Raw genomic sequence first — 27,511 nt, 5'->3', positions numbered from 1 at the left:
GATGATAAGATTCGTGCACTTATTTTGCTAGCTTCACTTCCAAGCAGTTGGGAATGTATGAGAATAGTCGTAAGTAACTCAGTCGGAAAATCCAAACTAAAATATAATCATATCCGAGACTTGATTTTAGCTGAAGAAGTGCAAAGAATCAGATGAAAGTTCAAGTTCAGGTTCAGCTTTTAACATCAACACTCGAGAGAGGAGACATGATAGAGGCTTATCTAGAAACAGATCAAAATTAAGGTATAGAAGTAAAAGTAAGTCTGAACCCAAAAAACAGGTTGAATGTTGGAATTGTGGCAAACCTGGTCATTTTATGAGGAATTGCACAAAACCAAAAAAACCTAAAGCTGACTCTACAAACGTTACTACAGAAGAGGTACAAGATGCTTTGATTTTTGATGTACAAAGTCCAATTAATGATTGGATTCTTGATTCTGGTGCTTCATTCCACTGTACACCACACCATGAAATGATGAAAAACTATATTGCTGGAGATCACGGTGTAGTCTATCTAGCCGATGGACAACCAATGGATATTATGGGGATAAGAGATGTGTAAATCAAGACAATGAATGGATCTATATGAAACTTGCAAAATGTAAGGCATGTTCCTGGACTAAAAGGGAAGTTGATCTCAGTCGGACAACTTAATGATAGTGGTCCTTCAATCTTTTTTTTTTGAGATATATGGAAGGTATCAGAGGGAGCAATGATTTTGGCTTGTGGGAAGAAAACTGACACCCTATATATGGCCACAAGATCTGCAGACATAATTGTCTCTACTGAAGCAGAAAATCAGGCATAGCTATGGCACTGTTGACTCGGCTATATGAGTCAAAAGGGGATGAAGATACTTCATTCAAAGGGAAAGCTGCAAGAGTTAAAAAATATTGATCTAGACCTTTGTGAAAGCTGTGTTATTGGAAAATAAAAGAAGCTTAATTTCTTAAAGGTTGGTAGGACTTTAAGACCAAGAAAGCTAGAACTGGTACACACAGATTTATAGGAACTGACTCTAGTAGCATCTCTTAGAGGTTCTTAGTATTATGTGACTTTCATTGATGTTTTAACAGGAAGGTGTGGGTCTACTTTATGAAAATAAATCTAATGTGTTTGAAACATTCAAAAAATGAAAGGCTATAGTTAAGACCGAATTAGGTTTGAAGTTAAAATGCTTAAGATCTGATAATGAAGGAGAATACATTGATGGAGGTTTCAAAGAATATTGCGCTGTTAAAGGTATCAGAATGAAAAAGACCATTCCAGGCACACCACAACAAAATGACATTGCTAAACAGATGAACAAGACCATCAATGAATGAGCTAGAAGTATGAGGTTGCATTCTGGGTTACCTCAAACATTTTGGGCTGATGCAGTTCATACTGCAATTTACTTGATCGACCATAGACCATCAGTTCCTTTGAAGTTCAGACTGCCCAAGGAAGTATGGAGAGGAAAAGAAGTATAACTCTCTCATTTAAAAGTCTTTGGGTGTGTTTCCTATGTGCATATAGATTATGATGCTCGCAACAAGCTAGATGCTAAATCTAAGAAATGTTTCTTCATTGCCTATGGGGATGAAGAATTTAGATTTTGGTTTTGGGTTGATCAGAACAGAAAGATTATCAAAAGTAGAAACATGATCTTCAATGAGAAAGTTTTCATTAGATTAGAAGGTCTTCCTGATGTTACTGAGCAGAACAAAACTCAAAAGTCTTTACAAGAAGATTCAAGCACATCTGTACCCACTACTATACAAGAAGATGAGGAGCCAAGTGAACCAACGGTTTATGTTTGCAGGTCTTCAAGGATTGTCAAGCCTCCACAACGGTTCACACTTCTACTGAATTATATTTTGCTGACAGACGGTGGTGAACCATTGACTTATGAAGAATCCTTATAAGACAAAAACTCGAACAAGTGGGAGTTAGCCATAAAAGACGAGATGGAGTCATTGTTGAAGAACAAGACTTGGGAGCTAACCACACTACCTAAAAGAAAGAAGGTTTTGCAAAACAAGCAGGTTTATAAAGTAAAGACTGAGCATAACGGAAGCAAATGGTTTAAGGTAAGACTTGTTGTAAAAGGAATTCAATAAAAGAAAAAGATTGACTGCTCTAAGATATTTTCTCTAGTTGTGAAGCTTACAACAATCAGAGTTGTTATAAGGATAGTAACTACAAAAAATTTACATCTTGAACAATTAGATGTAAAAAAAACATTTCTTCATAGTGAATTGGAGGAAGACATTTACATGCAAAAACCAGAGGGGTTTGCAATACCAGGAAAGGAGAACCAAGTCTGCAAGCTAAAGAAAAGCCTATATGGTTTGAAGCAAGCTCCAAGACAGTTGTATAAGAAGTTTGACAACTTCATGTGTAGTTCGAGATACACAAGATGCTAGACTGATCATTGTTGCTATGTCAGATATTTTGACAACTCCTATATCATTCTACTGTTGTATGTGGATGATATGTTAATTGTAGGATCCAACATGGAAGAGATTGACAAGTTAAAACAATAGTTGTCAAAACAGTTTGAAATAAAGAATCTAGGAGCTGCTCAACAAATACTTGGCATGAGAATCATCAGAGATAAAGACAAAGACATACTCAAGCTTTCACAAATAGAGTATGTCAAGAAGGTTCTCAGCAGGTTTAGTATGGATAATGCCAAACCAGTAAGTACACCTCTAAGGAATCATTTTAAGCTCAGCAATGACTAGTCACCAAAAACTAAGCTAGAATATGGATACATGGATAATATTCCATACGCCACAGTTATTGGCTCTTTGATGTATGCTATGGTCTGTACCAGACCAGACATTGCCTATACAGTAAGAGTTGTAAGCTGATATATGAGCAATTCTGGAAAGCAACATTGAGAGGCGGTGAAATGGATCATGAGGTACTTCAAAGGTTCATCGAAGACATGTCTTACCTTCACAGCTGGTAGTTTAAAACTTGAAAGTTTTGTAGACACTGATCTAGCAGGAAATGTTGATAGTAGAAAGAGTACTACATGATATATATACACTCTAAGAGGCACTGCTGTTTCTTGGAGTTCTACCTTGCAAAAGATAGTTGCTATTTCAACCACAAAAGCTGAATATATTGTAGTCTTAGAATCTATAAAAGAGATAGTATGCCTACAGAGTTTTTTGAAAGAAATGGGCAAGATGAATGGAAAGGGTATTTTGTATAGCAACAATTAGAGTGCAATCTTCCTTGCCAATAATCCAGCATTTCACTCCAGGACTAAGTATATTCAGATCAAATATCATTTCATCCGACAATTGCTAGATGATGAACAACTACTGCTAGAAAAGATCTGTGGAAGCAAGAATCCAGCTCACTTGTTAACCAAAGGAGTTACACTTGATAAACTGAAGTTGTACACAATTTCAGTTGGTTTTCAAGGATAAAAGATAATTTTATTGTTTGTCTCCAAGTGGGAGATTGTTAGTGGAGACAATCAATATCCCACCATATGCAAGTAGGAATACCTAACCTCCCACTTTGCACATGGTAGTCACTGCACGTGGCTACTACGAGGAAGCTTGACAAAAGTTGAGGTTGCTCAAAGTATAGTGCTAGGGAAAAGGAGGATTGTTGGCGTAAGTTTTGAGGCCATAATGTTGTGTGCTTTTAGTTGAAAATCATCAAATTTGTGCTTATTTGAATCTAAAAGAATCGTGTTTCACAGTAACCAATCTGTAGGAGTTCCAATCAAGTTTGAAATCTCGACTCTGTTATGCTCCTTGGTTTTGAAATTCCAATCTATCGGTCATTCTAAATTTAGAACTCAGGCATTTGGATGTATGGATTTCGAATTGTGCACCAGAATAAAGTGTACGATTCTTTGTCTATGGCAGAGATGTCATCCCCGGACAAGATCTTACAACAAGGCCCCAGGAAGTTAGCTGGTGATTATTGTACGGGGATGACATCCCTGCCATAGACAAAGAATAAAGTGAAAAAATGCCTGAGTTCTAAATTCCTGGGGCCTTGTTGTAAGATCTTGTCCGGGTCTTTTTTTTTCAAAAGAAGTTCTTTCGTTTTTGTTTTTAAAAAGCTTGTGTAGATTAACCCACCTGACCTAATCTTTGAAAGACTAAGTTAAACCTTGAATCAGATTTTATAACTATATCTTAGGGATTGATAACACTTTTAGTACTGTTTGTTTTTTTTTTCACTTTTATAAGATGTAGCACAGATGAACAATGGAGGAAAACTATGGGGATGGATGTTGCTGCAAGGGCTGCAAACCTACCATGAGGTGCAAGTTAAGGCTTAACATACTACGTAATTTTTTTATCCTTTTCACCCGTGATTTCATCGGTCATTATATTATTGATAGATTGGTTGACAACATAAAAATCATCAACGATAAATTTTTTAATGACCAGTTACTATCCGTGATTTTGTCGGTATATGTTTTTTTAATAAAATCAGTGTCTAAATACTGACGTAATAATCCGTTAGTATTATGAAAAATTCTGGTTGTGCCCGGATGTTCACACCTTCAAGTTTCTGCTCAAGGTTTTGATAGATTCTCCCAACCAATGAAGATATATCTAAAGCTGGAATTCTGAGCATTATAGACTTGCGTTCTGTGTTTTCCTGTGATTGAGCATATGAACTTTTTGGATCAACTTATTTTGAAAGAAAATTTACCTAGCTCAGTTTAGGGGAAAAAAGCTTGACGTTATAGGTGACCTGCTAACTCGATGTCGAACTGGTCTGTTGCACATGAGCTGATCTTATCAATGCTGGAAATGGGTGGGGAAGCTCATTGGCGACCGCATTTTTTTTTTATTTGTTTTCTTTGGCATTCTATCTATTTTTGCAAAATATATGACCTCGTTACTTTCACAAAAATTCTCCATGCTCAAGAACCAATAAGCTGATAGCAGGATCTTTGGACTTCTCTGAGACTGTATGATATTTCATAATGATGGATTGAAACATAGTCTCAAGTCTCTAACCCAGGTTGGAATCAAGCTGGGTAAGGTTTTGTAGCTTCAACGTTTATGATATAGGTTGTAGCAGTTAATATAGCATATCTGTTACATGGGGCAGGATGTTCATCCCTTAAATCACAGGAGTAAAACTATAGAAACTTTTGCTGATCTAGTACTTGAAAGTTGTCCAGTAAATGTTCTTGTTAGTAAGTTGTTTTTTGAGTTTCCTCGCTTAATATTTTTTCTTTCGCTTCGATTCGGCTAATTGTTGCTCTGGCAACCCAGTACAAAGTCATCGCATGCCAGTAACACTACAGAACAGCTTTCTTTGCGAGTAATTGAACAAGCTTAATTCAAAGGTGCCAAATAACGAAGGCATTCCTTGGAAAAGTAGAGTCCAAGAAAAAATCTTGAGAACATGAATGGAGAATTGATACAATACCAGGACCTTCATTTGACAGTATTGTCCATGATCTTGAGAACCTATGAAGCTTTCAAGTATTTTCCTGACCTGAAATTATAGAAACTTGCAAGAAGTGCAATCTTGTGCTACTTACAATTAACCTCATGTGCGTGCTTATGAAGTTTGTTGTGTTCATTATTTGCAATAGCAGCTGAGCATGCATAAGCTCCAGCTAAGCACGAACTTGCTGATACTAAGAGAAAGGTCTTCCATTGCCTTCCTGATGCTACATTGGTCACTGCAGTCAATGCAAGAGAAATTGCAGAGAGGGGTTTTTTCCAAGCCTAGAAACTCTTGACTACAATAGTGCATCCCTTGCGATGAATTACGTGTCTGAAATATCGGTTAATCACAGAGGGTCCATGCATTGTTCCACCATATCCTACCTTTCGCCTGCGAAGAAGCTAAAGCTCCAGCAACAAGACCAGCTAGTGATTGTTCTCCAACAGCAGGTACTTGGGGCAAAGAAATCATGCTGTGTCGGAAATGACAAGGCATTTGATGCAGGATGAAGCACAAAGATAGTAAAACAATCGCAGAAAATATAGATTTGGTGAGCGAAAAGGGATGCAAGCTTGTATCCTAAATTAACAATTTATTGTTCTGAAATAAAGTCTAAGTGATATCTCCTCTTAAAAAGGTTTATAATGTCTTTTATAGCCTAGAAAAACCAACCTCTATCAAAATTCTAAAACATAAAAGACAATAATATAAAATCCAAAATAGCATAAGAAATATGAGGAAATCCAGGAAATTTGACAAAACAAGATATTCAGAGTCTAATTTTGAAAAATCTGTATAGTGGATTAACTGCTAAAGGACTACCCTTTAAAACTGGATCTCAAGAATTTCTTATAAAAATTTAAATCAAATTCAATTACCGAATCAAAAGTTATAATATATTTTAGTTATTATGCTTGTCTGTCATGACCAATCCTCTTTCTAGGGGCCAACTTGTTCTATAAAAATATTTGTTAAACCATATAGCTTGTTTGTAACGTATCTCCATTTAGAAATGACAGATACTCATTGACCGCTCAGGAACCTTTAGTTTATGCTAGCCCTACTAAATAAACTTGTTAATGTTCTTAATCATGACTTCATATAGCTATTAATCTTTCCATGATCTATATATCTTAGGAATACGAACACGAATACCAATATATGCACAGTTCTTGTTTACATTCTCCTCTCTCAGCCTTTAAGAGCAAGGTAAACCTCTTTTCAGTAGAATCCACAGAAAAGGAGAAAGCAGATTACTGTCAAGTCAACTAACGAAGGAGTAGCGAAATCGGAGTGTGACTGATAATAGTAAGCTGGAAACAAATCAGAGAACGTAGTATAATGGTTGCTGCTTTAAAACAACTTGTATGTATACCTCTTATAGAACTCCAAAGGGAATGCTAAATGGAATGCCAAAACTAAAAAAAATATTATTTTATCGCTTTCGTGCTTGTTTATATGCTGGAATGCTAAATAAAATATTAAAATATATTTTCTCTCTCCTAAAAATTATTCCTACATATCTTAAAAAAAATCAATAAAGGAGAGCTAACAAAAAAATAAACCAATTAAATATAATTATTTTTAAAAAATAACATCAAATTTATTAAAAAAATAAAACTTTTTTTTTCTCACTCTAATATAATTGGCTTCTTAAATGGGTTTTTTTTTGCATTGAAGTATATACACGGTAAAAAAAAAAACTATGTTTATATTATTCAAAATACTACATTATCAGTTTATGGGTATCACAGGCTTTGACAGGCTGAAAATCAAATTGCTTCTTTGTGACGTTTCAACTTGTAATGGGCACATTGTTACGTTGAGTTATGCGTTTTGTTTAAATTAAATGAATAAATTATTGTGTTTAATTATAAATTATAAATTAATTGTTAATTTTTATGAATTATGAAGTTTGTTAATTTTTTAATTGTGTTGGAGAGATGAATTGTAAGTTATATTTGAATAGTGAAGCTAGGTTGTATTTTTATGATAGGTAGTTGAGAGGTTGAAAAAACTTCCTTGAATATATTTTTTGGTTCTACTGATTAAATAAATTATGTTATTTTTTAAAATATTTTTTATTTTTTTTTATGGAAAAATAAAAAAGTCATGTAAATTTTGGTATAGAAAAAAAATTGTTAGTTAATACCAATTTAAATCATAAAAAAATAAATTTTATTTGATAAAAGAAGCTCTAAAGATATGTTATTTCATCTTCATATTTTCTGAGAAATCTTGATTTTAAGTTGTTTTTTTTTATCTTTGAATTATTTTTTAAGTTATTTAAAAATATAAACAGGTTTATTTAGATTTTTATAATATTTTTTTAAAAAATATTTAATAGTAGAGAAATAAAAATAAAAATAAGGAAAATAAGATAGAAAAAATAGAATTATGTTTGGTAGCAATGCAGTCTAAAAGATAAAGTAATATTTTATTAGATAATAATATAAATTATATTTTAGAATTTTATTTAATAGGTTAAATTATTAGATTGAGATAATTTTTTAATATGATATTAGAATCTTGATAACTAAACGATGATAAATTTAAATTTTATTATTTTTATTTATTTAATAAAAATTTAAATATAAATTAATATAAATATATATAAATATCAAATCTAAAAAGATGTTAAGATGCTTTTTTAACATCTCTTTATTAAACCACCAAAAATAACGGTAGTTCTTTAGCATCTGAGGTGATCTAACAAAACTTGCACGTGACCATTTGAACTAGACATTTTTATCAAATAGCACTGTTAAATAATTAAGAGCACGACTGCTTTTGATCCCTGAATTTCTAAGAAATTTCCTTGGCATTGCCAAGCAGAAGCAAAACCGCGTGCTTATTTATTTTCATGTCACCGGGCTTTCTTACTTCCAGTTCAGTTGCTCCACGAAGCGGTTCTTTGGCTATAGAAATTTGGTTTTCTTTCTCTCTTAGACTCTGGACGGAGGCTGATTAATGAAGTGAAGATCACGGGTAACTATCATCTCCCTCCCTCTCTCTGCACTGCAGGACAGTACTCGATCTCCACACTCCAGGCTGCGCTAACATTTTCCCTCTCAAAGCACGCACCGATCGAGGTATCATCGTTATGCTCTATGATCCTTTTTTCCTTCTTGTTTCTTGCATTTATATGGTGTTTTCTTCGTTTCCAGTCATCTATATGTGGCTTCTGCATTTTTCCGTGTTAGTTATTTTCTTTTGCTAACTGTTTATCTTTTCTATCGTGTATATATATCGTTTTCTTTCTTGTATGCCTGATCCCTTCAACGCTTTCCAGGCAGAACTTCATATATTTAATGGAGTTCTGTAATCATCAATAAAATTTGATTATTATAAAAAAAACAAACCATCTGGATTTATTCTTGAAGCAGTAAAGGGGGGGGGGGTGTTTCTGGGTGGAGTCATGTCAAACTGAGACATATATTGCGTCAGTAGATGTTGCATTTATCAGAGATGAGTTAGTCTCGCCTGAATTATTTGAGGGAATATTTCTTCATGATCCCAGTAATTTGTCTCTGTCAATCAATTCGTGGGGTATTGGACAAAAATTGTTTATGAGGTATTTCTGCATGTTTACGCATGTAGTGTTTAGTCATTATCGCGCGAACCTCCACAAATAAGGGCGTATGTTTGCTTTCCCGTCTGTGTTTCTTTCAAGTGTTTGAACTTTCAAAAACAAGGGCATAATGTTTACTCGTGTGTGTGTTTATTGTTTAATGTGTGGGCTTTCATTCTCCTTTCTACGGCTTAAGTGCTTCCTGCATCACCATGTTTTCTCCGTCAGTTTCACGTTCTGTTTCTATTACATGTGGTTATGTGGTTTTCAAATAGGCCTAGCATTGGAGCTTGAGATATGGAATACATGTTATTGCATGAGCACGTCACTTGTTATCGACGGATTTTTGGGCATTCAAGTTTCAAGATGACTAAACTTGATGCTGTACGATTTGTTAAGAAGTTTGAAACTGATATCAAATAGAAGAACAATTTCATGTTTTCCTTGTTGAATGGCTTTTTCAAGCAGATAACTTGGTAGATATAGCCAGAGAACCTTAATATTCTATCCTCTAAATGTTCCTTTGTTACCATCTCTTTTTACGTTTTCAGCTCTTCCTCTGATTTCTAATTGTAAGCTGCATGCCTGATCTGGCAGCAACCCCTTATTTTTTCTTGCCATAGGCTGACAGATTTTAAACCTCTCATCCCGGACACAAGCTATCAGGTAGATATCCTGGTCACGAGCTAGAGGAATGGACAATCAGACTAGACCCAATAGCAGCGGAAGTATAATGATCTCTACCTCCGAACTTCGCAGACGTGCATTTCGGAGAAACGAATTGGTTGAGATTTTGTTACCCCCGCCTCCTCATGTGCTACAGGATGAAATTGCATTAGAGGCTCATTATCGATCTGAAGTGAATGTTGAGCTACCAGAAAAAATTGCATTGCAGGCTCATAGCCAATCTGAAGTGAACGTTGAGCCAAATTCGGGCCTGCATAAATGTAGCACGGTTGGATTCTACAACTTTTATTTACTTTTTATTTCATCACCATCTCTGTGTTTTTTGATCAAATTTTTACAATTCCAAGTTTCAAACAATATATTGTTTTGCATCCTTGTAGAGGGGCACCACCCAGAGGCACCACCCAGACACACCTCAGAGACCATAAAGCTTCTCATATACCACCCAATAAAATTAGCTTGGAGACTCAAAATTAATCTGGAGTGAAAATTGAAACAAAGTCGGGGCAATATAAATATAGTGATGTTGAATTCTAGAACTCTCATTTACTCCTCTTGATCAAATTTTTACAATTTTAAATTTCAAATAACATGTTGTTTTGCATCCTTGCAAAAAAGGACACCACCTAAGCACACCTCGAACCATAAGGTTCCTCATGTGCCACTCGATGCAATTGGCTTGGAGGCTCAGAATCGATCTGAAGAGAAAATTCAACCAAAGTTAAGGCGATATAAATATAATGTAGTTGGATTCTATAACTCTCATTTACTCATTGTTTCAACACCATCTCAATTATATTTATGGATAAAGTTTTTGCAATTTTAAGTTCAAATTGTTTTGGGTCCTTACAGAGGGGTACCACCTAGACACGCCTCGGACCATAGGGCTCCTCATGTGCCTCTTGATGAAATTGACTTGGAGGTTCAAAACCAATCTAAAGTGAAAGATGAGCCAAAGTCGAGGCGATATAAATATAGTGATGTTGGATTCTATAACTCACATTTACTCCTCGTTTCATCACCATCTTAATTGTGTTTATGAATCAAATTTTTGCAATTGTAAGTTTCAAACAACATGTTGTTTTGGGTCCTTACAGAAGGGGGCACCATCTAAGTACACCTCAGACTACAAGGTTTCTCATATGCCACCTGATAAAATTGACTTGAAGGCTCAAGACCAATCTAAAGTGAAAAATGAGCTACAATCGGGGCGATATAAATATAGTGATGTTGGATTCTATAACTCACATTTACTCCTTGTTTCATCACCATCTCAATTGTGTTTATGAATCAAATTTTTGAAATTTTAAGTTTCAAACATCATCTTATTTTGGGTTCTTGTAGAGGGGGCCACCATCTAGGCAAACTCACACCACAAGGCTCCTCATATGCCACCTGATGAAATTGGCTTGAAGGCCCAGAAACGATTTGAAGGGAAAATTGAGCCATTGGCTTGAAGGCCTAGAAACGATTTGAAGGGAAAATTGAGCCAAAGTCTAGACAATATAAATATAGTGCGGTTGGATTTTATAACTCCAAATTACTCCTTGTTTCATCACCATTTCAATTGTGTTTAACGATCAAATGTTTGCAATTCTAAGTTTCAAACAACATGTTGTTTTGGGTACTTACAGATGGGGGCACCACCCAGGCAAACCTCGGACCACAAGCTCCCTTATATGCCACCTAATAAAATTGGCTTAGAGGCTCAAAACCAATCTGAAGTGAAAGATGCGCCAAAATCAGGGCGATATAAATATAGTGATGTTGGATTCTATAACTCACATTTACTCCTTGTTTCATCACCATCTCAATTGTGTTTATGAATCAAATTTTTGAAATTTTAAGTTTCAAACATCATCTTATTTTGGGTTCTTGTAGAGGGGGCCACCATCTAGGCAAACTCACACCACAAGGCTCCTCATATGCCACCTGATGAAATTGGCTTGAAGGCCCAGAAACGATTTGAAGGGAAAATTGAGCCAAAGTCTAGACAATATAAATATAGTGCGGTTGGATTTTATAACTCCAAATTACTCCTTGTTTCATCACCATTTCAATTGTGTTTAACGATAAAATGTTTGCAATTCTAAGTTTCAAACAACATGTTGTTTTGGGTACTTACAGATGGGGGCACCACCCAGGCAAACCTCGGACCACAAGGCTCCTTATATGCCACCTAATAAAATTGGCTTAGAGGCTCAAAACCAATCTGAAGTGAAAGATGCGCCAAAATCAGGGCGATATAAATATAGTGATGTTGGATTCTATAACTCACATTTACTCCTCGTTTCATCACCATCTTAATTGTGTTTATGAATCAAATTTTTGCAATTGTAAGTTTCAAACAACATGTTGTTTTGGGTCCTTACAGAAGGGGGCACCATCTAAGTACACCTCAGACTACAAGGTTTCTCATATGCCACCTGATAAAATTGACTTGAAGGCTCAAGACCAATCTAAAGTGAAAAATGAGCTACAATCGGGGCGATATAAATATAGTGATGTTGGATTCTATAACTCACATTTACTCCTTGTTTCATCACCATCTCAATTGTGTTTATGAATCAAATTTTTGAAATTTTAAGTTTCAAACATCATCTTATTTTGGGTTCTTGTAGAGGGGGCCACCATCTAGGCAAACTCACACCACAAGGCTCCTCATATGCCACCTGATGAAATTGGCTTGAAGGCCCAGAAACGATTTGAAGGGAAAATTGAGCCAAAGTCTAGACAATATAAATATAGTGCGGTTGGATTTTATAACTCCAAATTACTCCTTGTTTCATCACCATTTCAATTGTGTTTAACGATCAAATGTTTGCAATTCTAAGTTTCAAACAACATGTTGTTTTGGGTACTTACAGATGGGGGCACCACCCAGGCAAACCTCGGACCACAAGCTCCTTATATGCCACCTAATAAAATTGGCTTAGAGGCTCAAAACCAATCTGAAGTGAAAGATGCGCCAAAATCAGGGCGATATAAATATAGTGATGTTGGATTCTATAACTCTCATTTACTCCTTATTTCATCCTCTCAATTGTGTTTGTGGATCAAATTTTTGCAATTGTAAGTTGCAAACAACATGTTGTTTTGGGTCTTTGTAGAGGGGGGCACCATCTAGGCACACCTCGGACCACAAAGCTCTTCGTATGCTACCCGATAAAATTGGCTTGGAGACTTAGAATCAATCTGAAGTAAAAATTGAGCCAAAATCGAGGCAATATAAACATAGTGTGGTTGGATTCTACAACTCTCATTTACTCTTTGTTTCATCACCATCTTAATTGTGTTTATGGATCAAATTTTTACGATTCTAAGTTTCATACAACATGTTATTTTGGGTCCTTGCAGAGGGGGCCACCACTTAGGCACTCTTCAGACCACAGGGCTTCTCATGTATCACCCGATAAAATTGACTTAGAAGCTTAGAACCAATATGAAATGAAAGTTAAACCACTAGAGAAAATTGCATTGCATGTTCAAAACCGACTGAAGTGAAAGTTAAGCCAAAATCGGGGCTATATAAACATAGTGCGGTTGGATTCTACAACTCCCATTTACTTCTTGTTTCACCACCATCTCAATTGTGCATATTGATCAAATTTTTGCAATTCTAATTTTCAAACAACATGTTGTTTTGGATCCTTACAGAGTTGGCCACCCAGGCACACCTCAGACCATCAGACTCCTCATGTCCCACCCGATGAAATTGCATTGGAATCTCAAAATCAATCTAAAATAAAAGTTGAGCTAAAGTCGAGGCGATATAAAGATAATGATGTTAGATTTTACAACTTTTATTTACTCCTTGTTTCATCACCATCTCAATTGTGTTTATGGATCAAAATTTTGCAATTCTAAGTTTCAAACAACATATTGTTTTGGATCTTTGTAGAGGGGGGCACCATCGAGGCACACCTTGAACCACATAGCTTCTCATATGCCACCCGATGAAATTGACTTGGAGGCTCAGAACCGATATGAAGTGAAAGTTGAGCCACCATAAAAAATTACATTGCAAGTTTAGAACCAATCTGAAGTGAAAGTTGAGCCAAAGTTGGGGCCATATAAATGTAGAGTGGTCGGATTCTACAATTCCTATATACGCCTTGTTTCATTATTATCTCAATTGTGTATATGGATCAAATATTTGCAATTCTAATTTTCAAACATGTTGTTTTGGATCTTTACAGGGTTGGCCACCCATACACACCCCAGACTATAGACTATAGGACTCTTTATGTGCCACTTGATGAAATTGTATTGAAGGGACTCTTCATGTGCCACTTGATGAAATTGTATTGAAGCTTCAAAACCGATATGAAGTAAAAGTTGAGTTGAAGTTGCAGCTTTCTACTCAAGATCAAAAGATCAAATCAATGAGGTTGAATTCTACATTGATCAATTCTACATTGAATTCTACAACTTCCATTTACTCCTTGTTCCCTTCTTTAATATGCAGAGCTAATGACCTTGGGTAATGTGATGCTACATTGATCAATTCTTTTAATTTACAAAAAATAAAAATGCATCTAAATTTTTATAATTATACTGGTTTTAATTTTTTTGGTGCAGAAAACAACAGAGTGGGCTTTGTTAATCACCAGCGTACTTCTAGAGGCCATGTCTGCAGTTTTTGATCAGGTGGGGTACGCGTTAATGGGCATGGTGATATCATTCCTCGCCTTGTTTCTTTCCAGCCTTGATCTCATTTGTAAGGCACGAAAGGAAGGAGTTCAGAGGAGCCAACCCTTTGGTGGTCTCCTGGAGTATTTTGGACTAGCAGCTGCTGTGTGGCAATGCTTTTACTCCACCATGGAGTATCTTTATACTCGGAAGAATCAACAGAATCCAATAAAGATGTGTTTGGTTTTTCCTGGTTTTCTTGATTTTATCAGTTTTTCCTGACCACACATCTTCTCCTCACGTAGATTTACATTTGACTTCACGGAGACATGTTCAGGTTAAGAGTCTCCTGGATGCTTTGGAGTTGAGAAACCTGATAACAACTCTCATTTTGTTCTTCATTTTTGTTTCTTGTGAGAATTTATATGCACTGAATGTACTTGAGTTTTAGAAAAACGAGCAAAAAAGGTGAAAATACAGTAACTTAATGACTAGAAAACAGGGCAAAACACCTATAATTTACTAAATAGAACTATTCAAGGTTGTAAATGTAGTTCTATAATCTTCCTGTGCTAAAACTACAGAAACATACTAGATGATTACAGTTTGCTGGCTCAGAATCTCCTATGTGTTCTTATGAAGTTTGTTGTGCTCATTTTGATAAGAGTTGAGCATGCGAAAACTCCGGCCAAGCATAAGCTTGTTGAAACTAAGAGGGCAGCTTTCCACTGCCTTCCAGACACTAGAATAGCTAATGCAGTCAATGCAAGAGATATGGCAGAAAGAGCTCTTTTCCAACTATTGAAAGCTTTGAGAGCACCACTGCATCCTTTGCAATGAATAACATGGCGAAAATATCGATTGGCCAAATTGGGAGCATGCATCGTCCCAGTGCCACCCTTAGCTGGGAAAGAAGCTGAAACGCCAGCAACAAGACCAGCGGGTGCATGTTCTACAACAGCTGGTAATTCAGGTAAGGAAATGGTGTTGTGCCCGAAATGGTAAGGCATTCCATGTCCAGTTTTGTCCATCCATTTCCTGTATTCTGCTACCCATGTATCTGAAGACCTTAAATTGAGATACAATTTCTTTGTTGGGACCTTTTCTTTCATTAAAACTTCGTTCTGGGATGACAGAAATCCCATATCTTGCTCGAAGACTGTGCATCCCCTCTGATGAAAGAACCATTCGGGGATCCAATTTGCTATTTGAGGCATCGCTGTTCCTCCAAATCTCACAATAAGCATGGATTTTCCTTGTCCAGCTGGTCTGCATAGGAAGAGGCCAGAGAAGTACTGTTTCACCCCCTTCTTATCAATGAATTCTCGGTTATTGGATAGGACACAAGGGGCTTCAAACCGTAAGAAGTTTGGCAATGTTTGAGCATCTCCCCCTCCCCACCAGCCTGCAAATCCCCGGTCAGTACGTTCAGTCACCTCAAAACGTAGTGGCTGGGCATTTTCCCTTTTTGCTGACAGGTCTGTCCTATCGTGTGAGATTGGAATATGTGCTGGATCCATCAGGTTTTCAAGAAGTATGGAGTGATCGTAGGGAAGCTCATGGACAGCGGAAGAATCTTTGAAACCTGGCCTGGCAAAGTTCTCGAACCAGGGTAGTTTATTTATGTTTGGTTGTGATTTCAAGGACATCCACACCCACACCACTCCTTGGGATTCCCTCACCTCATAGGTTTTGACACAAGCTGACTGAGGAATTTTAGCATTTGCAGGAAGCTGTAGCGAAGAAATTCACTGCCATCATTAGCTAGGACATGAGGAAAGACAAGGTGGGCATATCATGCAATGGAAACACAGCACAATATTTAATGAAAACAGACCTGAGGTATCTTGACACAGTTGCCCTCCCCCTCAAATTGCCAACCATGATATAGGCATTCGAGTCTTCCATCTATCAACTGACCTTCTGATAGTTTAGCTAACCTAAATCAAGTAGAGCCAAGTTCAAGGTTTTGTCACTTACACAGCCCACATCTTAAGATCTCAATCATTTCGCCAGTGTTTCACGCAGAAATTTTGAGTACGACTAACGCCATAGAGCAGGGAAATTTTTTCCATCAAATGCAGATGATCCATCAAAGTCCAAGAATTTCTGTTCATTACCATTAGCAATACAGCATCCCCATATATTCAATTTCAATAGACCATATACGCAACACTTAGTTCAAGGTTTATACATATTCAAATGTGCAGCAGTTTGTTTAATTAATCAAAAATTTTATTTAATCATGCATACAATCTAATCCCAAACCTAAACCACGGCTAATTTCACTATATATCCAGCAAAATCCTAAAACCAAACAAGAGAAATCACAATAAGAACATCAAAACAAGAAACTACGAAAAGAATCCGAATGCCCTTTTCTTGGATGTGAAATCAAAGCAAGATCCAACTTTTAGTACTCAACACAAGACAAGAAAACTTGAAACATACATGTGATAAGATTTATTACCTGTGGGGACATCTATCTTCAAAACAGCGAAGTTCACCCTGTCCATCTTTATACAACACTACCTGCTTATCAAACACAGTTAGGCCTAACGGAGCATCATCTGGTACATCCTTGGTAAGATAAAGTGGGTACCACTCTTCTGTCCAATCATAGTCTGCCACCTCTCTTTCTCCTCTCCTTTCCTCCTCACTAGAAGGACCCACAAGCACTAAGTGATCATCATTATCCTCTCCTTTACTCTGATCCTCAATTGATGAAGGTACAGTATTACCACTTGTAAGATCTGTAACTGCATGGCACTTAATAGACCCTTGCTGCTGCTGCTGCTGCTTTACATGTATTGGCCTCGAGGCTTTTCTTGGTTTAGGAGTGAGGGAGAGGGGATAAAGGGCGAGAGGCTTCGAGAGGGAAGTGGTGTGAGAAAGAAATGGGAATTTAAGGATTGGTGAAGCCATGATGCATGCACGTGGTTCTGTTACTCCAGGGGAAGAGACAGTGAGAGATGTGTAGAACAGAGTAGAGAAAATGGAGTCATGCGGACAAAGGAGAAGAAGAATTGATGAGTATCAAACTGAAAGACAGGAAGTTGCTTGCGAGATGCTTGCACCAATCCTTACCACACAATGTTATCAGACAGTACTCAACGGTAGGCATCATAGTGACAGGTAAACTGAGCAGTTTCTTTGGAAAAACTATAACTCAAATTGAGTCTCCAAAGAATTTTTTTATTTCAACGTATTTATAGACATTCTCAATTGAATTCTCCATCTAAACTCCTCAAAAATTTTAAAAAGGAAACCATGAATTTCCTATGCACAAATTTAAAGCCTCTTATACCATGAACTTCCGTGAAGGGGAGTTCATTGAGAATTCTCACTTTTGTATCTTGAGGATTCAATTGAGATAAAAAAATTAATTGAGACCAGATATGACATTCTTGATATTATTAAGGACTATTAGATGTCTTCCCTTTTGATGGGGTGTTAAAATCAGACACACCAGCGGAATAAGACTGTGGAATAACGTTTCTTAGTTGTTTGAATTATGAGTTTATAAAATGTTTTAAAATAATTCATTTCACCTGTTCCAAGTAAATTATCTTAGAGGATATCTCTAAAATAATTGTAAAAAGTCGTGTCTTGTGGTGTTTGAGGATTCAGTAAATTTATAGAGAAAAATAGAATAATAAATAGGCTAAAAAATATTAAATTTTTAGAATTAAATTGTTCTTGTGTTAAGTATATGCTTTTTATATTAAAAAAATTTAGATTTTGTATATTGTGGTTCAAGAGATATTTATAAAGATAAAATACTCTTGCATAAATATTAATATTCATGCGAAAAAAATATATAAAACATGTTTTTGGAGAAATTAAAACGTAAAAAGATTTATTTTTAAGAATTAAGCTCAAGTGATGCACCTGAGATCCTAAAAAGTCCATTAAAAAGGTGCTGGGCAGATACCAAGCACCCGGGTTCGAGTGTCAGTCCAAGCTCACCCGAATATCTAGACTTAGGTGTTCTATTTAAACCCATCATATTATCTTTGATTGATCACCTTTTAAATTCAAGTGCTATAAACTGGCATGGAGTAGCCATCAAAGACACACTCCCATATCTGTTACGGGTCATGGGACATATTTAAACAATATAATTTTTACATAAGAAAAAAAATACTCAATTTTTTTTATATATTTAATGTCTTGAATTGAATGAAAATATTTTTTTTAAAAAAAAGAAATAAATTAAAATATGTTATGCATATGTACTTTGATCCATCCTTGACATGTAGATTCCACCATAACCATGAGAGGGCTGACATGAAGCTTGCCAACAAAATCCTCCTCCTTCATCCATTCGTCATTGAACAAGATTGTCGAATTTCCCCTTCCTCGCCTGTTTTTACTCCAATGCTGGTTAGCTTAAGAAATGACTGGCTCCAACTCTCAAAGAACCTCCCTTGATCATTTGCTAAATCTTCCACTAGATTCCTTGTCCTGTTGTCATCTAAAAGAACAGAATCTGATTGGAAAAGGCCTTTGTGGGCTACAAGGTTTCTGTAGTACTGGTTATCAAATGATAAGGATGTTTCAGGATCATTAACAACTGTTACTGAATCGCTTGCATCAACTGGACATCTTTGCGTTAGCTCATTCGCATAATTCTTGTCTAGAGATGAGTCGATGAGTGTCAGCTTCCCCTTGGAGTTCTCTTGGAACCTGTCTCTGAATGCGCTGCAATGAGCTGATCCTATAGTGTGAGCTCCTGCAAAGCAAAAGCAGTAAGCTTGATAAATTAGCCATTTATTTTAGTTTTTTTCATCAACAGGTCTTCTGGATGTGACAACAAACAGTCAATATCCATGGTTCATGAGCTCGGTACAGCACGTTTTCAAACGCAATCTCCGATCATCCTCTACTCGGTTAGTTGTTAGGTTGATGTCAGAAACTACCATTCTAGCATTGAAGTGCTCTAACAAAGTTCTGGACTCATTGTCGCATACCTGATAGCACAACAAGGTCTTCAAGGGATAATCCTTTAGCTGTGAAGATGCTAATCATCTCATTCATTGTAAAAGTTGTGTCTATGATATTAGGTCTCACATTTGCAGCTGCAGATACCCTCCCATCCCTCCTACCAGTTGGAATCTGAAGCTGAGGTCCACCACTCTGTTTTCATATTCTTCATTAATCAATAACCAATCACAAGAAGCATAGAAATGGGCAAGGAATAATAGTTCCAATAAGGCAATAAGAGATATTACAATTGCAACAGCATCTCTAGCAGCTAAAGCAACAACATCAGCACAAGAAACAGTTCCTGGACAGAAGATTTCAAGATTTCTTTTAGCTGAATCAATAACTTGAAAACCTCCTAGAGACCTGTTCCCTGGATCTCTTCTCTCCGTCCCATTTCCTTGCAGCAGCACAGATGCATCACAACCCTTTAAACATAACAAAAACTAACTAGAATTGAGGAGTAGCCACCAATTACATGGTATAAGAATATGATTCCAGTTATTCTGGGGTGCTGATAAATCAATTAATACTATCAGATCGCAAAAGGAGAATCCTATGAAGGAGCCCTTGATGATTTAAAACAAGCAGCTAAAGCATGACAGATGTAGACTGCAATAGCTCAATCTCCTTAACTACTCTAGAACAAGTTTTTTTTTTTTTTTGTTGCTTTAAATCATCAAGCAGTGTTAGTTTTCAATCATATATTCTTTCCCATGCGGGGATATATTAGTGAAATGCCATATCCAAAATGCTGTTTTGTGGCACACATGAAGCAAATTCAGATAACACACTAAGCACCCATCAGGTAAGAAAGACTCACCTCTACAAAGCAGTCATGGAAAACCAAACGAACTAGCTTCCCTGGTATAGTAGGGTCAGAAGAGGAAGCTGATCTCACTGTGTTTGAAACAATAAGTTCAGCAGCTGGGCATGAAGCTCCATAAAAATTGAAAAGGAGACTAGCAGAACAAGGAGAAGAAACGACATATAAGAGAACAAGAGCCAGAGAGATATACGAATGAGGTCTTGCAGAAAAGGGCACAGAGTTTGTCTCCATGAGGAGACTTTTTAGTGCTTTTTTAGGCAAACCGCACACACACACAGTCATCGGTTACGCTTATGTTTTGTTCTTGATAATGATACTTCCATGAGAGATTGATATTGTATCCTGCATTTAATGCTGCATTTGCTTTTTTGGGTGATGCCAGGAGGTAGATGGGACATTAGAATTTAAGGCATTCTTACAGCATTGGAGAAAGTGAAGTGGAAGATAACTTTCAACTTCCTTGTCTATTTAAGTTCTCACATGCCCTCATGCTTATTGGTGTCTGTGTCTATGCAGATCTTCTTCACATTTTAGCTCGCTTCCTACTCAAGAATTTATTAGAATCATCTACCCTGTCACACAACTATAGAAACCTTCCACGCCATACTTGCTAGTGACTGACCGGAGTCTTCTTGTTGGCGAACCTCGTGACAGTCGCCGACCTTTAAGAGCAATCTCCCAAAATTACAAAACCTGGCTTGTTTTGATAATATATAATTTATTATCATATGTTACAAGTTAGAAATATAATTGAGATCTCTTATAAGTGTGATTTTTTTTTTTTTGAGGTTTGCCCTTTTTTCTCTTCCGAACCAGTTCAACGAAAAAAATCCAATTTTTAAGAAAAAAGTTCGAGATAATCCATGATTAACCCGCTCAACAGTCAACCCTTGTGTTAGGTTTTTTTATCTATAATCCTAGCCAGCAATTTTCCATTTTTGCTAGTTCGGTTAAATATGGGCTCTGTTTCTCCTCGTTTTTCCCTTTTAAGCACCTAATTGTGGTCCACAAGCAATTATAAGCCAGCATCGGTGAAGCAGGACGAAGCATAACTCCACTAGGGGCAGTTTTTTCATCTTTTATTAAACAAAGATCGAGAATAATTTAGAGTGCAAACAGCCATAACTAACAAGCATTGCACAAGTGGTATTGGTATTGCCCCTGACAAGGGCTGCGGGCTACTAGGCTACTTGTGTAATTGTCCTCTTTTCCCAGCCATAAACTCTGCAATGGACATGGACCCTTGCTCGGGTGGTTCCTTCCATCATGAGTAGCTTACAGTGGATGGCTGTCTGTCTGTCTGTAAGCCACCACCCTCATGCAAGGGGACACGATGGAGGCTATCGATATTCTCCTCTCCCCATGCAGTATCAAATTACGAAACAACAAAACTATTGCCTTTGTCCTTTATGGATCAATTACAAGTTAGCCTGATTCGCTCTGGCAGTTGACTTCACGACTGACTTCTTGATAACAGCTGGCCATTGTTTCCAGTGATGGCTGACATGCCAACTCTCAGCGGCCAAAACTTGGGTTTACAGGCAATGGGAGGCCACATTTTTGCTCTCTGCTCAATTCCAGTCCAAGCCTAGCCACCATGAAGAGGGAAAGCCTTTTAGAAAAGGTTTAGCCACAGTTCTATAGATCATTTCATATGCACTTTCCATCATCATGAGGTAAAAGATTGAGTCACGTTCTTTGGATGCTTCATCAGTGAAGAACAGTAGCTGTACCTGCCTTATATTCATAAAAAGGGATCAGTGAATGGACCGGAGTAAATCAAGTAGATGCATCACCGGAAAAAACTACCATGGGCGTGGATAAGGCATGATTCATCCAAGCAAATATATCATAAAGCTTCGGTGAACAAAAGATGAATGGTAATACAAGACATTACCAATGTGTGACTATCTGAATTACACTCATTTCCAGCATCCCATCATGAGCTTCTTCAAGAATTTAAAGACTTTCTGAATTACACTTACATTTTTTCAAGAATTTAAAGACTTATATTCAAAATAACAACACCAGTAAAAAAAAATAAAAATTATTTACCACCTGAGCCAAATACCTCAATTATCACTCATATATTCCATAATATTTAAGAATCTCCATGATCAATTTAAGTAATTAAAAGATACCAAAACGAAAAATATTTATTACCAAAAGGACTAAAACGATAGAATTGGTCAAACTCAAGGTCGGTTTTGATACATTGCCTCCTCTCCCACTTTCCCGCTCTCCTTCTCTTTCAATTCGGCCCAATCCATCTAGGCCCAATCACCAAAGCCCAACATAAATAAATCTCTAATGGCACATTCGTGATTCCACTCATTCATCTCTCCAAGCAAAAACCCTAAATTACAGACTGACTCTTTTCCCCTTCTTCCTCAGCAAGCTGTGCAAACCTACCGTTTCTCTCCCTCCAAAACCTCCTCGTTGTTTCTCTCTCTAGTTTCTAGAGAGAGAAAACTCGATAAACGATTTTTAGCTATGGGAGAAATATCATTGACTGAACTAGAAGCGAGAGCCGCTGCGGCTGGCATGGATCTCTCGCTAATCGATATTGATTCAATTAAACTTCCTCCTGGAGATGATTTTGGCGTTATTAGGTCAGTTTTAAAAGGATAAGTTATTTTACCTTTTTTTTGTGTCTTGTTTTGTTTGGTTGCTTAGAAAATGTAGGGAAATTGGATTATTAATATTTTATGTAGCTCTTTTTTATATAATTTCTGAATTATTTGTGAGTGTTTTGTTTATTTATAATATTTTTTTGTGAAAATACAGTAATTATAATGTATAATTGATCTTGTAAAATCTGTGTGCCGTGTTTTAATTTTTCTGGTTATATATTTGAAAGAGAAGGTTAAATTTATAATAAAAATGTAATTTTTATGGTTTAAGAGGCAAAACCAGAAAGAAATATTAATTATTAGTGAAATGAAACGCTGTTTGCGTAAATAGTAAAAAAATGCTTGCCACATTTGTTAGATTTATGAGAAATAATAATAAAGGAAAATAGATTATATATGTTTTTAAAGTAAATTACTGCTATATACTTTTTCTTTGATTCTGACTCTTTAATTTACTGTTTTTTGGGCAGTGATGATGAGGATGTCTATCAAGAAGAACAGATGGATTTTGACTATGGGTTAGGGAACACTATTGTAGTCGATAATCTTCCAGTTGTTCCAAAGGAAAAGTTTGATAAGCTTGAAGGAGTTGTCCGTAAGATCTATAGTCAGATTGGTGTTATTAAGGAGGATGGCCTTTGGATGCCTGTTGATCCTGGTACTCAGAAAACTTTGGGTTACTGTTTCATCGAGTACAATACCCTGCAGGTACTCATTTTTCCCTTGGTGTATATGTATTAATGCATCCATTTGCTTTCATTTCTTTGAATTTTTTGGTGATTGTTATAAACTCTACTTTTCTTGCATCCATATGGTTAAACATGGCTTTGTGCATTGCCTTCCTTCCCCAAAATATCTATAGTGATGATGCTGCAGTAGAAATGTGTAATATATATATAAGTAGTATAGGTGGCGAGTATTGTACCTGGCATATTATATAGAGCACACTTTGGGCATCTATGTTAATTGTAAGAGTTGGTTTTGGCCTGTGGCTGTTGAATGCTTGAATAGGTAGCAAGTAGTGTGCATGGCATGGCATATAAAGCATACTTAGGGCATCTTTGTCAAGCAGTTGGCTTTTGGTTGGACTAATGAAAGGGCTCGCTAAGGTCATAATTAAAACTAGTTTTTTATTTTTTATTTTTTAAATGTTATTTGCTGACAAAACAGCCTTTAGGTTTGTGAGTAGCCAGTCTGAGGTCCATGGTCATTTTTGTTTTGTTTTGTTTTTTTCCTCGTTACCAATTCATTTTGTTATGGTTGCAGGAAGCTGAGCTAGCTAAGGAAAAGACAAATGGGTACAAGTTGGATAGAGCTCATATTTTTGCTGTCAACATGATTGAAGATTTCAATAGATTTATGAAAGTTCCTGATGAGTGGGCACCTCCAGAGATCAGGCCATATGTTCCCGGGGTAATTAGTTCAATCATTTTTCTCATCCTTACCCATCTTCTTTTCTGCTAGCTTCATTGTTGGAAGATCTAATTTCTCTACTCTGCAAAGTTTATTAACTTATGTTCGTATCAAGATAAAAATAACAAGAGAGAGAAAAATGTAAAAACTAAGGCCATAAAAACATTGTGCTTTTGAACTTTGTGGAATTTACTTTGTATAAAACATTCTGTAATTCGTATGTCATAAACAGGAAAATCTTCAACATTGGCTCACTGATGAAAAAGCTCGAGATCAGTTTGTGATTCGCGCTGGCTCAGACACTGAGGTTTTCTGGAATGATGCAAGACAGTTGAAGCCTGATCCTGTTTACAAGCGTGCTGTGAGTTTTTTTTTCCTTTCCAAAATGGCTAGTTTCTTTTTTCTCATCTCTTAGAAATTGCACTGACTATGGCAAATGACTTTACATGTTTTCCTTTACAGTATTGGACTGAGAGTTTTGTGCAGTGGTCCCCGCTTGGGACTTACCTGGCAACTGTTCATAGGCAGGGTGCTGCAGTTTGGGGTGGTGAAAGTACCTTTAATAGGCTAATGCGTTATGCTCATCCTCAGGTCTTTTTTTTGCCGTTTACCCTTGCAATTTGATATGGAATTTTGATTTCCTGTTTAACAATCTCCAACCTTGATATCATCTGTAGGTTAAATTCATTGATTTTTCCCCCGGTGAGAAATATTTGGTAACCTACAGCAGCCATGAACCAAGTAATCCTCGTGATGCTAATGTGAGTTTTTTTTTTTCCCTATTTCTCTGCTCCTTGTGGTGTTGTCTGTTTACTTTTTTGTGGTGCTGGGATTAATGTGTTCTTGGTGTTTAGAGGGTTGTGATAAATATTTTTGATGTGAGAACTGGTAAAGTAATGAGAGACTTTAAGGGAAGCGCTGATGAATTTTCTATTGGAGGAGCTGGTGGTGTTGCAGGAGTCTCTTGGCCTGTTTTCAGGTGGGTTTTTTTTTTTCATGATATATGCAATCCTGATAAAACTTCTCCCCTTTTCTTTTTAATGATTAATTTGTCTATTTTCATCATTGATCACAAGGTCTGATTTAATATTTAATTTTTTCCAGGTGGGGTGGTGGGAAAGACGACAAATATTTTGCCAAAATTGGGAAGAACATGATCTCTGTGTATGAAACAGAGTCATTCAGCCTTGTAGACAAAAAGTCCTTGAAGGCTGAAAATGTGATGGACTTCATTTGGTCACCAACAGATCCTATTTTTGCTCTCTTTGTTCCTGAACTTGGTGGCGGGAATCAACCTGCCAGGGTGAGTAATTAGGTGTGAAATGGATGGGTCATTTTATTTTGCAAATAAAATTAAAAAAAATCTACTTATGTTCTGTATGAATTCATAGGTGAGCCTCATTCAAATTCCCGGTAAAGAGGAGTTGCGGCAAAAGAACCTTTTCAGTGTCAGTGACTGTAAGATGTACTGGCAGAGTAACGGCGACTACCTTGCTGTAAAGGTCGATAGGTATACAAAGACCAAGAAAAGCACATACACAGGATTTGAGCTTTTCCGTATAAAAGAGCGAGACATACCAATTGAGGTGTTGGAGCTAGACAATAAGAACGATAAGATAATTGCCTTTGCTTGGGAGCCTAAGGGCCATAGGTTTGCTGTTGTTCATGGTGACAGCCCTAGGCCAGATGTAAGCTTTTACTCAATGAGGACTGCTCATAACACTGGCCGGGTTTCAAAGCTAACTACTCTTAAGGGCAAACAAGCAAATGCTCTTTTCTGGTCACCGTCTGGTCGTTACATAATACTTGCAGGACTTAAAGGTTTCAATGGTCAGTTGGAATTTTATAATGTTGATGAGCTTGAGACAATGGCAACAGCTGAGCATTTTACAGCAACAGATATTGAATGGGATCCCACTGGAAGGTAAATTTTGAGAAATTGCTTGATAGCATCAATCATGTGGCTATTTGGGCACCAAGATGTTGTTGTTTTTAAGCAAATGAAATTGGACCAATCCATATTTGTAATGGTAGATATGTTTCCTTCTTGAAGGCCTGAATCAAGTTGATCCATTGTTACTAAACCTGTACTATGGCTATATGATATTTGTTCTTGTTTGCAGGTATGTTGCAACTTCGGTGACTTCAGTTCATCATGATATGGAAAATGGCTTTAACATCTGGTCTTTCAATGGAAAGCTACTTTATCGGACACTGAAGGATCATTTCTTCCAGGTAAGATCAATCGTGGAAATATTGGCCTTAATCAACTTTAATTGGTTGGAGGTATAAGTAAAATACCACCATTATCTTAGCGTCACCTTGATGGTGTCTTTATTCCAATAACTAGTATCAATGATATGTTAGTGCCACCTGATTGATTGAGAATGTGAAACATCATGTTACAATGCCCTTGCTAAAATGGATAATCTTCGTTTGTCTTTTGAATTTTGGACCATTCTTTTTGGCCACTGCTAATCTCTTGTTACTTGCAACTTTGATTTGCATCATTCCTATACGACCACTTGTTGATTTTCCATCACTTGTGACAGTTCTTGTGGCGCCCAAGGCCACCATCTCTCTTGAGTCCTGAAAAGGAGGAAGAGATTGCTAAGAACTTGAAGAAGTATAGCAAGAAGTACGAGGCAGAGGACCAGGATGTTTCTTTACAATTGAGTGAACAGGACCGTGAGAAGAGGAGGATGATGAAGGATGAATGGTACAAGTGGGTCAGTGAGTGGAAGCTGTTGCATGAAGAGGAAAGATTGCAGAGGCAGTTTCTAAGGGATGGAGAAGCTAGTGATGAAGAGGAAGAGTACGAGGCAAAAGAAGTTGAAGTTGAAGAATTGCTAGATGTTTCTGAGGAAATTCTCTCTTTTGAATACGGACAGGAGTGATCGGCATTCATATATTCAAATCTCTGCCCCTATTCAGCCTGTTTTCTACTTCAAGTAACGTTGCAGATACTTAAAAAAAGCTTGGCTTCCAGGTCAACCTTTAAGTTCCGAGTTCCTTTAATCTTTCTGGTAGAGTTATTATCTGTATTTTTTTTTTTCTCGAATCCTGTTAGTCCTGATAAGGGTATCCCTAATTTGTAAAATGCCTCTCATTTTGGAACTAGCCTGTTGGATATACTCAATTTTGTTAGTTATAGTACTTCAGTTTCCCATTTCCATTCTGCTTCTATCTTATTTTGTTTATAAGAAATGCTTTTAGCATATCATCATTTTAATCATTTCACTTAGCATTATCAGAAGTACTTGGTTAATTTGTAATGTTCACTTCTTAATTAGGCGAACCTTCAAAGTTTACCATTTTGATTCAGAG

The 27,511-nt window shown here is 36.7% G+C and overlaps 3 protein-coding genes and 1 long non-coding RNA gene across 4 annotated transcripts; 2 read left to right on the top strand and 2 right to left on the bottom strand.

Moving 5' to 3' along the window:
- Window positions 1–8,226: 8,226 nt before the first annotated feature.
- On the top strand, window positions 8,227–10,423 carry LOC105130550 (uncharacterized). The gene is made up of 3 exons (XR_843255.1): window positions 8,227–8,525; window positions 9,602–9,959; window positions 10,072–10,423. It is a non-coding gene; the product is annotated as an uncharacterized LOC105130550 (long non-coding RNA).
- A 4,324-nt stretch (window positions 10,424–14,747) lies between these two features.
- LOC105130549 (protein TIC 55, chloroplastic-like) lies at window positions 14,748–17,434 on the bottom strand. The gene is made up of 3 exons (XM_011033107.1): window positions 16,794–17,434; window positions 16,161–16,263; window positions 14,748–16,056 (listed from the first exon to the last, which is right to left on the bottom strand). The coding sequence occupies exons 1-3, from the start codon at window positions 17,246–17,248 to the stop codon at window positions 14,938–14,940; spliced, it is 1,677 nt and encodes a 558-aa protein (XP_011031409.1). The 5' UTR covers window positions 17,249–17,434; the 3' UTR covers window positions 14,748–14,937.
- Window positions 17,435–18,483: 1,049 nt separating this feature from the next.
- On the bottom strand, window positions 18,484–20,467 carry LOC105130548 (peroxidase 46-like). Its single transcript, XM_011033106.1, has 4 exons — window positions 20,133–20,467; window positions 19,558–19,737; window positions 19,297–19,462; window positions 18,484–19,058 (listed from the first exon to the last, which is right to left on the bottom strand). The coding sequence occupies exons 1-4, from the start codon at window positions 20,418–20,420 to the stop codon at window positions 18,643–18,645; spliced, it is 1,050 nt and encodes a 349-aa protein (XP_011031408.1). The 5' UTR covers window positions 20,421–20,467; the 3' UTR covers window positions 18,484–18,642.
- Window positions 20,468–22,479: 2,012 nt separating this feature from the next.
- LOC105130547 (eukaryotic translation initiation factor 3 subunit B-like) lies at window positions 22,480–27,368 on the top strand. The gene is made up of 11 exons (XM_011033105.1): window positions 22,480–22,750; window positions 23,242–23,479; window positions 24,038–24,184; window positions 24,417–24,545; window positions 24,647–24,775; window positions 24,862–24,945; window positions 25,039–25,163; window positions 25,289–25,487; window positions 25,576–26,108; window positions 26,308–26,419; window positions 26,737–27,368. Exons 1-11 carry the CDS (start codon window positions 22,632–22,634, stop codon window positions 27,079–27,081), a joined length of 2,160 nt encoding a protein of 719 aa, XP_011031407.1. The 5' UTR covers window positions 22,480–22,631; the 3' UTR covers window positions 27,082–27,368.
- The last annotated feature ends 143 nt before the right edge of the window (window positions 27,369–27,511 follow it).

This window comes from Populus euphratica, unplaced genomic scaffold, assembly GCF_000495115.2.
Source record: "Populus euphratica unplaced genomic scaffold, PopEup_1.0 scaffold21.1, whole genome shotgun sequence".
Taxonomy (NCBI): Eukaryota; Viridiplantae; Streptophyta; class Magnoliopsida; order Malpighiales; family Salicaceae; genus Populus; species Populus euphratica.
This window is presented reverse-complemented; position numbering and strand designations above follow the sequence as displayed.